The 15,939-nt window shown below is 37.1% G+C and overlaps 1 protein-coding gene across 2 annotated transcripts in view; it reads left to right on the top strand.

Annotated features, from left to right (window-relative positions):
• The window catches only part of LOC115257016 (5-hydroxytryptamine receptor-like), a 591,282-nt gene that overhangs the window by 507,210 nt on the left and 68,133 nt on the right, over positions 1-15,939 (top strand). For both annotated transcript variants that reach the window (XM_062842818.1, XM_062842817.1), the window contains exon 6: positions 13-310. In XM_062842818.1, the coding sequence (XP_062698802.1) occupies positions 13-310 (298 nt within the window). The remainder of the gene's footprint in view (positions 1-12; positions 311-15,939) is intronic.

Below are 15,939 nucleotides of genomic sequence, written 5' to 3'. Positions count from 1 at the left end.
CTTCATTCCCAGGTACTGGGCCGTCACGGACATCGACTACGCCCACCAGCGGACGGCCCGACGGATAGGCTACATGATTATCGTCATCTGGACCCTGTCGGTGCTGGTTTCGATCGCACCCCTGCTCGGCTGGAAGGATCCCGAGTGGGAAGCCCGCGTCTACAAGGACCTCCAGTGCATCGTGTCGCAGGACGTGGGCTACCAGATATTTGCCACAGCGTCCAGCTTTTACGTCCCCCTTCTGGTAATATTGTTCCTCTACTGGCGAATATTTCTCGCGGCCAGGAAACGGATACGGCGAAGGCAGCAGGTAATTCCGCCCCCTGATTCACCCCACCGCTGTCAAAGTCCCCATTTTTTCGTCTTTTCGCAGAAACCAAAACAAAAAAAAACGCAAAATTTCGTTCATTTTCTTCGTAATTCTCGTTGTCGATTTTTGTCTCTGTATTTTTCCAATTGGATCGGTGAATAAAATGTTGTTTTCATTTTGGTCACTTTTAAAAGCCACAACCCACTAACCCCATCCCGTGTGTGCGTGTGAGTTTGTCATCATATTAGCGTTTTCGCCGGATTAAGATCTTACTCTCCACCCAAAAGCTACACTACGCCCCATCCACACCCATCATCCACACTTCCACCCTTGTCATACAAGTAAAACTTTCGACACGGTTTCACCTTTTTCACCCTATTTCATCTTATCCCTCTTTTTCGGTCGGGCATGCTTCACCGACTACTGTAGAGTTCATAATCTTCTATTTCAAATTCATATCCCTTCATCATAAAGTTTATGTTTTTCCTTTTGGCACCAAATCGAACAAAGTTCGTTGTTACTGCTGTTGAGCAGAAAGTTTGCACCTTTTTCGGGGCTTCATCTCCGGTTGTAAATTGGCGAAAAAGCAAAATGCTGCTTCCAATTCAAAGTTGGAAAGTTTTCGTTCCTTCTATTCTTAGCACAACAAAAAATCCCACAAATGATTGAGAACTTACTCATATAATTTCGGTTGCTACCAATATAAGAAGAAGTGTGACTAGAAATGTTTCATCAACTCATTCTTTCTTACAGACTTAAAGTTTTATGTTTGCTAAACTTTCCTGCGTAACTTTACATTCACTTCGTGGAAAGTTGCCTTCGCAGCTCCCTAACGACTTCAGCATGCGTGTGCTACCTCTAATCTATTTGGCAAATTTTTAGACAAACCACAAGGCAAAAGCCGTCCATACATTGTTCTTTAAATGTTCGTCTGTGAGCTGAGAAAACAGCAAGTGAGTGTTACCATCCTTGCGTGAAAGAATCTCTCACTCAGTAACTGTGCTCATAGGACACAAAGCTGAGAAGCATGCGTTGTCCTAGTCGGAACGTTACGCCAAGAAGAAGAAGAACCAGATACATTTTGCCACATTCTGGGACCTTTCGGCCCTGGGAAGTATGTAACCAAGTTTTAATCAGTTTTACAACTTGCCTTGCAACACGCCTCCTCTCTCCTCTCCTCTTCTTGGCGTAACGTCCTCACTGGGACAAAGCCTGCTTCTCAGCCTAGTGTTCAAGGAGCACTTCCACAGTTTTTAACTGAGAGCTTCCTCTGCCAATGACCATTTTGCATGTGTATATCGTGTGGCAGGCACGAAGATACTCTATGCCCAAGGAAGTCAAGGAAATTTCCTTTACGAAGAGATCCTGGACCGACCGGGAATCGAACCCGTCACCCTCAGCATGGTCATGCTGAATACCCGTGCGTTTATCGCCTCGGCTATATGGGCCCTTGCAACACGCCAAGCTTCATGAACATGTAAGACAAATTTATTTATGGATATTTAAGCATTTAGCTCCTTCGGCAAAGTGGCAAAGCTTAATTGATTTCAATCGTATCAAATCCGAAACAAAGATATTAAAGAATGTTGCCAACATTTTTGTTACATCCTTCTGGATTTTCTCCAGAAATATACCGTGGAATTCACGCTGAATTTGGTTTTGTTTTTTTTTTTTTTGCTCAACAGTTTCTTCTGCGATTCCTCCAAAAGTTCTTTAAGGCATTTCCTCTAGATTTTTCTGGTGGGGCAGTTCCTTTAGAGTTTTTTCCAGTAATTCCTTCTGGAATGCCCACTGGTATTTCTTCTCTAATACTTTAAGGCTTTCTTGCCGGGGTATCTTAAGTATATTCTTCTGGTATTCCTCCGAGAATTCGTTCTGCTATTTGTTCTTCATAAATACCTTCTGGGAATCCTGCAGTTGATCTGTAATCGAAGAGATTTCTGTGTGATTTCAACAAAAAAAAAAAGTTTTTTTGGTTTGCCTAGTGGAATTATTTCTAAGAATTGCTTCAGAAATACCTCCAGATATGTCTTCTGTGACGCGTTTCTTCTGAGAACCCTCAAAGAGTTTATTAACCCTCTAATACCCAAAATTTTGATTTCGATCTAAATATCATTTTTCGTCATCTAAAATCGATTTAAACATGTTTTGGAAGATGATTCTTTTTGATTCTCGATTTCGTGAATTTTAGTTTTTGATTTTTCTAATTTTTATTTTTGAACAACCCCACACTTTTATATTTTTCCTGGAAGCCAATTTGGGGAACAGATTTTTTTAGATGAAAACATTTTGAGATTTTATGATTATTGTTAAAATACTATTATTTTATTTTTTTTCACAGAAAATTTTATTTTCCGTGTAATTTTAAGGGAAATAATTTTAGAGTGTATTCGATTCCCTTAAACTATTTAACAAGGATAGAATGATTTGGGAAAAATTTAAAATATGTTAATTGTAGCGATTCAATACAAAATAAACAATGACTTCTAAATGGTGACTAGAACATCTATTTTTCAATGATTTTTTATAAAAGTAAATAGGGTAATTGTTCCCTTCGTTGTGCTAGTACCTAATGTTGCGGTAGTGGCAATTGAACACTTTTTCGACTGAAATGTTACCAAAAGGCATTTTTAATAGATGTATTATGCTTAAATTATGAGATTGCACCATTTGTGTGCTTAAGATTTGCCCAAAAACCTATTTTAAAAAAATATTTTCCTTTAATTCTTTGCTGCTGTGTTCCTATTGTTGCGGTAGTGTTTCTAATGTTGCGGTATCCCATATGATTTCAATGGGATACCGCAACAATAGGAACCAAAAATAAATTTTACCTCCAAAATAGGAACAGTGTGCCTAATGTTGTGGTAAGCGATTTATGATCGAAAACAGAGAGAAACGATAGTTTTTATATTTTTAAAAGCAAATTTGGATAGAAAACTACAAACTAACGTTTTGCATCCCTTCATTAGATGGTACGATCATTGTTTCTAAAATGAATTTACCTTAATACCACAACGATGGGTACACTCACCCTACGCTTTAAAATACACCAAAAACTATTTTGAGATATACAGAACAGTCCGTAATATCAGCCAAAAATATAAAAAAAATGATTTTCCACGAAACAAAAATTACAAAAATGCTCAAACTATACCCCGTCTAAAGGCGGGATTTGGTATTAGAGGGTTAAGGTAAATCCTTCTACATCTGGAGGTCTGTCTGGAATTTTTCCAATGGTATCTTTAGGCATCCTTCCTGATCTTAGTTTTGATTATTTTTTTCATGAATTCATTCTGAGATTTCTGAAGATATTTCTTTAGGTATATCTCCAGAAGCCATATTCCCAACAAACATTAAAGCCTGTATCCGCAATAATCGGGACACAGTAGCACGGCTGTAGCTCTGTAATGAATCAGTAAAATTGGCCAAACAATTTACTGAGCACTCTTTGGTGTATGCTTATTATTTGTGCAAAATTTCATAAAAATCGATGCATTACTTTTAACTGTGGATGAAAAGCAAACAGACGTGGTTTTAAGCATTTTGTACAATCATCACCAATTTTCATTCGCATAATAGATGGTTCTTTTACGCCACAGTTTACAGTTCTGTGTGGTTAGTTATGAAACTTCGTTTGCAGTTATGATACTTATAAAGGCACTTTCTTGCAAAATTTCATCAACTTTGATCAATTGGTTTGAAAGCTATTGGTGTTGATAGGGGTGAGTGTTAGTGAAAATGTTTCGTGTTTTTCATGTGCGGTTTTTGCCTATTCAAAACTTTTAAATTTCTCTGCCAATTTTCATGAAGTTTTCACAGAAGCTAGTTGATTATGTGTATATTATGCCTGGAAAATTTGATGATTATTGGTATAGTACTTTCAATAGTACAACCGAAACACACAAGGGTGTTGACTAATCGCTGTCTGAGGGGCTAAAGTCACGTTCAGTCCCAATATATGTTTTGTTTATAAAATTGTTGATAGTGCATTGATTTTTATGAAATTTTGCCTATACAACAAATGTAGATTGAGAGGTTTGTGTTCAAAATTTCAGTCATTTCCTTTCCCAAATTCAAAAGTTACAGCGCTGACAAGCAAAACTAGGGGCTGTACAAAATTCAATGGCGCACATTCTACTCTTTCAATGCTACAATAAAAAGTATTTCACCGATTCACTTGAAATTTTGTAGGTGAAGTGAACACATCTTAAGATGTTATTAGGCAAAGTTTGAGCAATTTTAATGCATCTATTGCAGAGTTACAGCAGTATTTCTGTGTCCCGATTATTGCGGATACAGGCTTTATTGCTGTACAACAGCTGAATAAGTCGCTCTTATGCTTGATTTTGAAATTTTTGGCTGAATATGCAGTTATTCAGCTGTCATTGTTACTGGGGTTCTGATATTTCTGAAACAGTAACATTTGTGATACATCAATACTTGCACGATTCCTCCACACATTTTTCCTGAACTTCCTCCAGGAAGTTCTTCTCTCTGGAGAAACTTATTTTAAAAGGAACGATCACGTTTTCTACTGGATTTTCTTCTGGATTCTTTCTGGAAATACTGAAGCTTGTTCTGGTATTTCTCCAGTTGATTTTTCGTGTATTCTGCTTGTAGATCATTCTCAGATTCTTAAAGTAACTTTTTGAGAAATACCTGAAGGCACCACTTCTGAAGGAATTTCAGGCGGATCTTCAAACGAAATCTCCGAGGAATTTGCTGAAAAAGAATCGCAGAAGGAATTCTTTTGAAGGGGTTCTCGATAAAAACTGAAAAAAATCTCAGAATCACAGGAGCTATTCCAGAAAATATCTCAGAAGAAACTTTAGAAGGAAAAGCACGGAAAATTATTGGAAAATCTCAGAAGAACCTTTGTGATGCACCCCAATATATATATCTTGAGGAATACTAGAAACAATTAATGAAAAAAAAAACACAATAAATACTTGTAATGCTCCAACAGGATTCGAAGAAAAAATCACTGAAGAGCCTTCTGATATTTTCTCTAAAAATCATTCAGAAATCCTTCCAGAAGTTTGTTCTGCGATTTCTCCAGAAGGTTTTTTTTTTGTTTTTATTTTTGTGTATTTTAACTAGTTGCTAATTCTACACTCTTCTCCAGAAGATCCATTTGAGGTCCCTTATATATTTGCTTCTGGAATTCTTCTAGACTTTCTCCTAATATTCCAAATGGAGTTCCTTCTGTTTTTTTTTTCACAGAATTCCTTTGTGAAATCCCACCAAACATCAGCTACAATCACTCCAGAAGTTTTTCCAAAGATTCTAGAAGGAACTCCAGGAGAAATCATAGAAGGAACTTCTTGAGGAATTGCAAAACTTTCTGAGGTAACGTACACCAGGGTAAGATAAAACGCGAAGTTTTCAACAAGATTTTAATACATTTTGGAAATTTATGCTTTACCAATAGATTGTATGAATCGAAAACTATGTGTTATGACATTCAAACTATTTATCATGATTGGATAACATCATGTTAACTCGCTGTTTCATCTTACCCCACCCATTTCAACTTATCCCGGTGTACCTTATATGAAAGAGCAGTTCTTGAAGATTTTTTTTTTCCTGAAATTTCTGAAAACCTCTCAGACGAAAATAATAACAGAAACATCAGGAATAATCATAGAGATACTTTTTTGAAAATAAGTAAGTAAGGGGTAAAAAAGGAAGTAGTAAATAAGGATAAGAAAGTAGAGGGCGTATGAAAAAATACTAATTTTCTTCTCCAAAAAACATATCAAAAATGATTTATTGAATTGAAATGATGTCTTCGAAGATGTTTAAGGATATTCGAAGGTCGTGCAGAAAAAAATACACTGTCATTTAATTTCAATTTTTCAAAAACTTACGAATTCGATTTTTTTTGCAGAAAAGTGACTTCCAGTCTCAAAATTTGCCAAGTAGCCCGGGATGGTCAAATGCGTCTAACTATTTTTTCCCAAATTTTTATTTTGCATCAGCTTTTAAAACAAGCAGAAAAAAAAATAAGTTTTTTGACAACAAAAATAGATTTTACGGATAGGGTCCAATGAAAAACCTGGACCTATTTTTTTTCCTTCATCCAAATATAATTAAGTTACAGCAACTTCAAAAATTAAAAAAAAATGAGAAAAACGTTTAGCACCTTGTGAAATGTTATTCGATTTTTTCCAACTATTTACTGTTTTTATCAAAAAAAAAATATCAATAATTTCTCATATATGTGAAGTTTAAGACTTGAATACCTCTTAACTGCGTAAGGGTTTCGGGTGAACTATCCAGTTCATTCGTATCTCACCGGGGACTGCGACAAGGTGATGGACTCTCATGTCTACTCTTCAACATCGCGCTGGAAGGTGTGATGCGACGAGCCGGGCTCAACAGCCGGGGAACGATTTTCACAAAATCCGGTCAATTTGTGTGCTTTGCGGACGACATGGACATTATCGCTAGAACATTTGGAACGGTGGCAGAACTGTACACCCGCCTGAAACGCGAAGCAGCAAAGGTCGGACTGGTGGTGAATGCCTCAAAAACAAAGTACATGCTGGTAGGCGGAACCGAACACGACCGGATCCGTCTGGGTAGTAATGTTACGATAGACGGGGATACTTTCGAGGTGGTGGAGGAATTCGTCTACCTCGGATCCTTACTGACGGCTGACAACAACGTGAGCCGTGAAATTCGGAGGCGCATCATCAGCGGAAGTCGGGCCTACTACGGGCTCCAGAAGAAACTGCGGTCGAAAAAGATTCACCCACGCACCAAATGCACCATGTACAAAACGTTAATAAGACCGGTAATCCTCTACGGGCACGAGACATGGACCATGCTCGAGGAGAACCTACAAGCACTCGGAGTTTTCGAGCGACGCGTGCTAAGAACGATCTTCGGCGGTGTGCAGGAGAACGGTGTGTGGCGGAGAAGGATGAACCACGAGCTCGCTGCACTTTACGGCGAACCCAGCATCCAGAAGGTGGCCAAAGCTGGAAGGATACGGTGGGCAGGGCATGTTGCAAGAATGCCGGACAACAACCCTGCAAAGCTGGTGTTTGCAACGGATCCGGTTGGCACAAGAAGGCGTGGAGCGCAGAGAGCACGATGGGCGGACCAGGTGGAGCGTGACTTGGCGAGCATTGGGCGTGACCGAGGATGGAGAGCGGCAGCCACAAACCGAGTATTGTGGCGTACTATTGTTGATTATGTCTTGTCTTAATGATGTGGAACAAATAAATAATAATAACCTCTTAAGAAGGTCAAAACATTTTTTTTTCTTTTTTTTTTTAATTTGCAATACCGTCAAGGCGCCATTCACCGTGTGCCTTCGAAAATTGTTCCATTATTTCCATATTATGATTGAATGATATGACAATTTCCCTTCAATTTCACCAATACAACATTGTATTGGTGAAATTGAAGGGAAATTGTCATATCATTCAATCATAATATGGAAATAATGAAAAAATATTCGAATACACACGGTGAATGGAGCCCCCACGGTGAATGGCGCCTTGACGGTAACTTATGTAGGGTTGGATTCAGGAAAAAAGTAATGTGCAGTTTTCTATTGAGATTCGAGATAAAATAGTTAGAAGCATTTGACTCAAAGTCAGCTTTCTACTGAAATTTATAAATTATGCAGGTTTACCTCGTAATGATGTCTTCTAATTTTCCAAAGAAACAGTCCTAATCCTTGCACTATAATTCAATTTCGGAATTTCACTATGTTTTTCGAAATGTTTTTCGACCCCATCTATTGGGAGTATTCTGTCAATCGAGGGCTTGATTTTGCAGTTGTTCGTGAGTACTTTCTTCTGGAAGGAGATTCTTTTCCCCTGAAGCGGGTTTCGTGCAAGTGTCTCTGCTTGCGGGTCCGCACAACCCTTTTTGGCCCTTCATACAGGAGAATGACTGACCACTAACAACAGCACAGTCTTGATCAAATCGCTTTTCAGATTATTCCGGTGCTATAGGCAGCTGCCTTGCTACAATAGATGGTAGAACAATATCATCATATCATCATCATGCACTATGTTTTTCTAAATGTGCCTGTAATTTTTGTTTGTGCAAAAAAAATCAGTGGTTCTCAGAATTCTCGACATAAAAATCATCTCTAAAAAAATGAGACAATCTTAGACTGAAGAAACATTCAAAGCAATAAAAAAAAATATTGATAACTTGTATTACGATAGCTATAGAATAACCTTTTTAAAACTGTTTTACAAATATTGAAAAACAAACATTTTTTTGTGAAGTCCACGTGGACAAGAGGGTAAGAGGTAGGAGTCGAAGCAAAGTCCACGCTTTTCCACGGGGAGGGGGAAGGGGATAAAATAACTGCTATTATTCTGTCCACGTGGTATATGGACGGCCCCAAAGAATTGAACATTTCTATAGATGTTTTAGAGCTTAAAAGTAGTTTTGAAAATTCATATGAAATTTCAAGTAATCCGTTGAGAAACTTAACATTTTTCAATGATACTACTGCACTGTTATGGTCTACGCTAAATTTCGGAATTCCAGAAATCTTTATGATAAAAAAATAAAAAAAAAAAGACTATAAGAGAACTGTATTAATGATACGAGATGATTTGTTTCCTTGATGATATTTGTTTTATTTTTAAATCAATTTTGAACACTTGTTGTTGTGGACATTTGACAGATCCCCATCCTCTCTCCATGGACAAGCGTGGACTTTTATTTATTTATTTATTTATTTGGTATTCAAATGCATGTAACTTAAGATAAACATCTTTTTTAATGTTACAATGTGGTTCTTCATCTGGAATTCACGTATTTTCTTAAAACTATAATTTGTTCTCTTTTGCTAATCATACCCAATTACCGCAGATTCTGCAGAAGATCCTTCTTGAATTGAGATTTTTTTTTTTTTTTTTTGTATTTACGTGTATTTTAACTTATGCTAATTCTACACTTCTGAATTGAGATGTTGAATTAAGTTCTTTCAAATAAGTTGGTAAACTGTTCCAGCTTACAACACCCCTAACAAAAAAAAACGATTGGCTATAGTAACAAGAACTATGCTGCGGAACTCTGAAGCTTTTCGTCCGTGTTCCTCGTAGTGGCACGAGCTTTTCCAAGAGATAAGCGGGCGAAGAAGTTTTGATTATTCTAAACAGAGTCACGCACGATCTGTATTTGTAAAAATTTACGAAGGAACAACCTATTAAGTTTTTTTGTAAATGTGATACGTGAGCATACCGTGAAAGATTATATACATAACGGACACAAGCATTTAAAGCAACCCTGAGCCTATCGACTGATCCAGCCATTGCATTAGAGTAGACAAAATCACCATATATAAAGTGAGGTAAAATCAAAGATTTAAAAAGTTTTAACTTAGCTCCAGAGTCATAATGCCTAGTTATCAAACTCAATCTTTTCAAAGACCCATAAACTTTGGAGCATTGGTTATTTATATGGGCATCCCATACTAAATTATTTTTGAAAAGAAGTCCTAAATTTTTAGCATTATCAACAAATTCCACTACTTCACCATCTATTAAAATTAGAGGTGGTTGGGGAAGAACTTTGCGCTTAGAAATAAGCAGCGCCTTTGTTTTTTCTGAATTGATGGGAAGTAAATTTTCTTTAGACCATTTTATGACATTGCGCAGATCATGGTTTATCAAATTACCAATGGTAAACATATCACTGCTACCATCAGTACAAATATAAATTTGGACATCATCAGCAAAAAGATGTACCGAACAAAACTCTAGAACACTTGGCAAATCGTTTATAAAAAGGGAAAAAGTACTGGTCCCAGGACCGATCCCTGTGGAACTCCAGAAATGGTTGATGTGAAATCAGACAGCTCATCGTTACAGGACACAGCTTGAGTACGATTTTCTAAATAATTCCTTATCAGTTTTGCAGCAGGATTTGAAAAATTGTACAGAGAAATCAATTTGTTGATCAATTTACTGTGAACCACACGGTCGAAAGCTTTAGCAAAGTCTATTAATAATAGAATTGTTACGCCATTTTTGTCAACTGACTGTGCGATGTCATCATGTACTTTCAATAAAGCAGTTTCAGTACAATGTTGACTTCTGAAGCCAGATTGAAAAGGATGAATAAAATTCATTCTATTAACATATTGCAGGATTTGGCCTTTAAGCAGCTTCTCAAACACTTAAGAAACCGTAGACAGTAAACTTATTGGCCGCAAATTCGAAATAAATTTAACATTGGGTTTTTTGTAGATTGGAATGACTTTTGTACGTTTCCAATGGGAAGGGAATTTACTAGCAGATATTATTGAGTTAAAAAGGTGTTCAAAAACAGGTAAGGCATAGGAAGTTATAATTCTCAGAAAACTTATGGGTATTCCATCAAAGCCAGTCGCATTAGATTTGATATTAAATATTGCATTTATTATCTCATAGTCAAACACTGGTCTAAAGCGAAATCCGTTATCATTTGAAGAAAACTGGATTCTTTCATTACCTAGAGCCGAAAGGTTTGATGAAAAGTAATCATTGATGGAATTCACGGAATGCTCACAAACAACAGATGAAGAATTTTTCGCTGAAATTCCAAGATTCTTTACATTATTCCATAGCTGTTTACTAGGGAGATTCAGATTTAACCTCTGGCGATCGTAGGCTGCTTTAGCATTGAAAATCATTGAATTCACAGTATTCCGCAATCTTTTGTATTGAGTTTTATTCTCAACAGTTTTCGACCGCTTCCAATTACGATATGCTAAATCTCTTTCGATTATCGCTTTTTCAATATCTTGATTAAACCAGGGATTTTTGCGAAACTTTCGAAATTTCAATGGGAAAAATTGGTCATGTAGTAAACTAAAATGATTAATCAACATATCAGTAAGAATATTCGGGTCATCAATACAAAAATAACTGTTCCAGTCCATTTCGAAAAAGGCATCGATTAGGGATGCATTATCGAAATTGAAGTAATCGCGGTACCAGTAACCGGATTGTCTATCCAGCTTTGAAAAATTCAACGATGCAAAAATAAGATCGTGTTTAGAAATGCCTGGCATTGAAATCTGGCTGAATTTCAGTACTTCATCTGGTGTATTTGTTAACAGCAAGTCTAATAGCGAACTTCCCGAATTGAAAAAGAAAGTAGGCTCATAATTTACAACTTTAAAAGACATACTTGCAACTACATCGTTGAAAAGTTTAGATCTTCTAGTTTCTTTAAGGAGATCGGTATTGAAATCACCAACGAAAAAGGTAGAGGAATATCTGAAAGAAAATTCATTAATATGATTCTGTAGCAAATCAGAGCAGTCGACTTCAGGGGGGTTGTAATAAACAGCTAGTAGTAAACGATTATTACCTACTTGGATTTCTAAAATCAAATATTCGGTAGCATTAGATGAACCATTCATGTTTACTAATGATTTCCTGATCAGTCGATAAGTCAAGTCTTTTCGCAAATATATACAGATTCCTCCCCCATGCCGGTTTCGATCATTCCGAATAAGATGGAAACCCTCAATGTTTATCATGGCGTCACTAATTGTACTATTAAGCCAAGTTTCTGTGAAACAAGCAATATCTATCTTACAATCCGTTAGCATATTTTTAAGCTCCTCAAATTTATTAAATCTGCGCGCACACAAACTTTGCACGTTTATGTGGGCAATATTGAGATTGTTCTTTTGCAGCACGGCGTTGACTACAGCTTTACAAATTATGTTATTGTCAGAGATATTGCCGCTGGAAACCATAGTATCATCCATTGTCAATTAAGAGTTCAAAATACTTCAAGAAGAATCCATCCACAAAACCAACAGCAAAAGAGTAATCTATAGCAAAAGAAAACCACCACTTAAAACTCAAAATAATCCATAGCATACGACGAATCATCGATCTCAATTTTGTCGCAGCCAAATCAACTAATATAGCAAATCTAATTCCAAAATACTGATTCATTAAGCAATTCAAAATCTAATTCATATAGAAATGCATAATCTTCCAAAACATATTCAATTCAAATCTTATCAAGTTAAGTTCCATTTCTACTGGATAGCCGAGAATTCAGGATGTATAATAATCCCAATTAGTAGCAACAATCCAACAGCACCAGCACAGCATCCCAGCAACAGCAACCCAGCAACAGCAATCCAGCAACAGCAGTACACCAACAGCAGCAAACATACCCATTATTGAATCCCGGCAGAGGCAGCTACAAGCTTTTAGGAAGGAATGGATTCACGGAAGAAGATCAGGAAAGAATTCACGGATAAACAAGGACCAGGAGAATGATATTGCAAGGAATAGGTAAAACTGTTGTTAACTTTCAGGAGTGGATGGATTGATGGAGTAAAACTAGGAATGGAATCAAGGAAAAGTAGGTAGGAAAAGAATATTTTATGAGGTAAGGGTTTTGCTTCGTGGAGCAATCTGTTGGAGTGAATAGATTGCAGATGCGGCTTCCGATCCTTTCCGTTTAACAAAAACAATTCCGTTCCGAGTAGTAACATTTTCCAGTTGTCTCGATTTTCTTAACTTGATAGCTTCGGCCCGAATTTGTCTCGCATTGCTTGTTAGGTTCTCGTTTATGTAAACACGGTTTGCACTCTCAAAGCCAATGTTTTGCAGGCATAACGAACGTTTTGAGAGATACTGGCGGTAGAACTCATTTCTCTCCTGGCGAAGAGAAAACTCGCAGAGAATGAGTGGCGATGCACCTGATGATATCGGCCCTCGGGTCATACGTCGCAGACAAACGATCGGGAGGTTGTTTTCATCAAATCCAATTGAGACAGCAATTTTGCGAAAAATATCGCTCAGATCCTCACGACTTTGGAATGGAATACCAGAGAAAACGAGATCCCTATTCTTCTCGATACGGCAAGCAGCTTCGGCAGCAAGATCAACATCGGCGCATACATCAGCTATAGCATCTTCTAGCTTGGCAACTTTATACGAACACTATTCCCGCACAGCCGTCAGCTTATCTTCGATGTTCGACATTCTTTTCTCCAGTGCCGCATTACAGCTCTCGATTTTCGTCTCAATTCTCTCGCTGGTAGTCCTGAGCATCGATTGCATCTTATTCCACAGATCATCCAGGCTCACTATCTCACCATCATCGTTTTTGGAGAGGTCATCACGGGATCGCTTAGCTGATGATCCAACCAGGGAAGATGTCGATCCAGATCGAGTAACCATTCCAGCACTCAGCGACATTTTGAAGAAATGACAAGTGAAAGCAGGCGATTGAAGAAATCTGAAGGGGTATAGCCACGAAATCTGTTTACGGGCAAAGCAATTTGCGACAATAATCGCACAAAAAGCACTTTTCACTACGATACTTCAATCGCTACAACTTCTGGATGCTTTTGTTGTTAATCCAGCGCACTTGTTTTCTTCGGCGGAATTATTTTGCAGATGAAAAAATAGATTTGGCTGCGAACACTTTAGCACTAGGTACTGTCGCACATCCCTTCAGAATCACTATCCTTTCAAGGTCATCGGAACCTTGCAAAAAATATTCAAAACTCACGAAAAAAATAAATGAATAAAACACAAAAAATGCCGGGGCCCGTGGCGTAGTTGGTCACACGTTCGCTTCATATGCGGATGGTCATGGGTTTGATTCCCAGCCCCGGCACTTGCAATTTTTCGTCAGTTACTCTTCTCCCCGAGAGTGGCTGACATTGACCCTCTTCTGAGCCCATGGCTCAAACGGACCCGGATAACTGGACATCGGCGAAATACAATTCATAATGGACCCCCAATCGGACTGGAAAAGGAACAACAAGCACCCATGGACATCCTCGTGCTCATCATTCTACCGAGAAAAGAGTAGAAAAGTGAAAGCAGTACGAAGGCAACCAATTCGATATAGTAAAATAGAATACTTCTAGACGCTGTACAAAGTGTAATTGTAATCGCTCACGTAGTGCCTAGTGGACAATAGAGCTGTAAAATAGGTTAAGTGATCAAGAATAAAAAAAAAACACAAAAAATGAACAAAAACCTTAAAACAAGATAAATGGAAAAAGGAAAACGGAAGAAAAAACACATCCACACCGGCGAAATTACGAAACTTGACCTGAAGACAAAAGATGCAGGCAACGTGGTCTAATTGCCATTGAATGGACAGTATCTTCAAAAAAAAAGAAGGGTGTTTTGCCGTCTTGATTGCAGGGTCGCATGCTTGTTCATTTGAAATAGAAAATAGTATTGAATGGTGATACTGTCTCATCAGCTATATATTTTTGAGCATAAATTTGTTTGGACATGGCTAAAAATTACCTGAATCCTCCTGAAACGAATGGTGTATTAGCAGTAAACAACAAAATACAAAAAAAATAAAAATAAAAATACAAAAAAAGTCAACCAAATTTTGATCTTGGAACCTTCCTGTATTCAAATAAATCATGCTGGAAAATTACAAGATCAAAATTACGCCGTTACGCCGTAACGCACCACTAAAAGGTGATCTATCCACGTTACGGGTTGTGAATTCATGAAGTTTGGTATGTCAAAAAGTATTTTTCGACAGAAATTAGAAGTACCAATGAAATTTTTGTTGCAAAATATAAAAACTAGAACGGTTACCGGTCATTTTTATTTTAAAAAAATAGAAAATCGATCCAGGAAAAACGAAGATATAATTTGGAGTTTGGAAATTGCGTTACAAACGTCTTGAGAAATAAGTGGGGTGTTATATCATGATTAAATAAAAAGGAACGACAAATTATATCAACTCGACATTGGTTTGCAAATCCCTATGAACTTTTTCATTTTATGATTAAGTAACCATCAATATTTTTTGCGGTACATTACTATAATAAAATATTATGAAATTTAGAAATTCATTTCCATCGCGCTGCATTTATAATTAACCAAATTGTTTTGAATTTCTTGTCTTATAAAACATGCATTTTTGCAAATAAGCCAGCTTATTTTATATACTTAAGGTGAAAAAAGGCGAAGCCACACCTCGACTTTTTAAAAGCACAAACTTGATGAACCAAGAGACGGTTCGTGTTGAAAAGTTGAGTGATTCGTCATCGCCAACGGGTTATTATTAGGTTCTTCAGAGGTTGTCTTTTAAAAGTTGTCCTTGAAAATTTGAGTTGTCACTTCGTCATATCTTCAACTTAAGAACTTAAGAATAACAACGAATATTTTGGGCCAATCGTCATTTGATTACATATATTATCATAATCATATATTTGTTTTATCCTAGTCCAATCCTCACTACTTGTTATGCATGCTTATGTTTCCCAATATATTGTTAACCAATATTCTATAAGGTGACATCCAACAACAATGTAGCATGTTTAAGGTGAAATGTATACGCATCTTGGCGTATTTTCAAAAACATGAGTTTTATCATACATGAAGCACGCGAAGCTGAAAATACTACTCATTGTTTTCAAAAACTTTATGACCGATGGATGTCGCCTTACTCTACTGCTGATATTGACATGTTTTGTTGTAACTTGTAGCAGTGTTATTTTCGTAACCGTTCGCTTAGCATGATACATTTCCATTTTCATCCGTGACCAATGTATTGATGACAATTTTTCCGACATTTATGTTCTCTTCTCATTTTGCACAAATTATCAAATTCCTTCAATATTTGCTAACCAATATGCTGAAATCTTT

This window comes from Aedes albopictus, chromosome 3 (assembly GCF_035046485.1).
Source record: "Aedes albopictus strain Foshan chromosome 3, AalbF5, whole genome shotgun sequence".
In the NCBI taxonomy this organism is placed as follows: Eukaryota; Metazoa; Arthropoda; class Insecta; order Diptera; family Culicidae; genus Aedes; species Aedes albopictus.
This window is presented reverse-complemented; position numbering and strand designations above follow the sequence as displayed.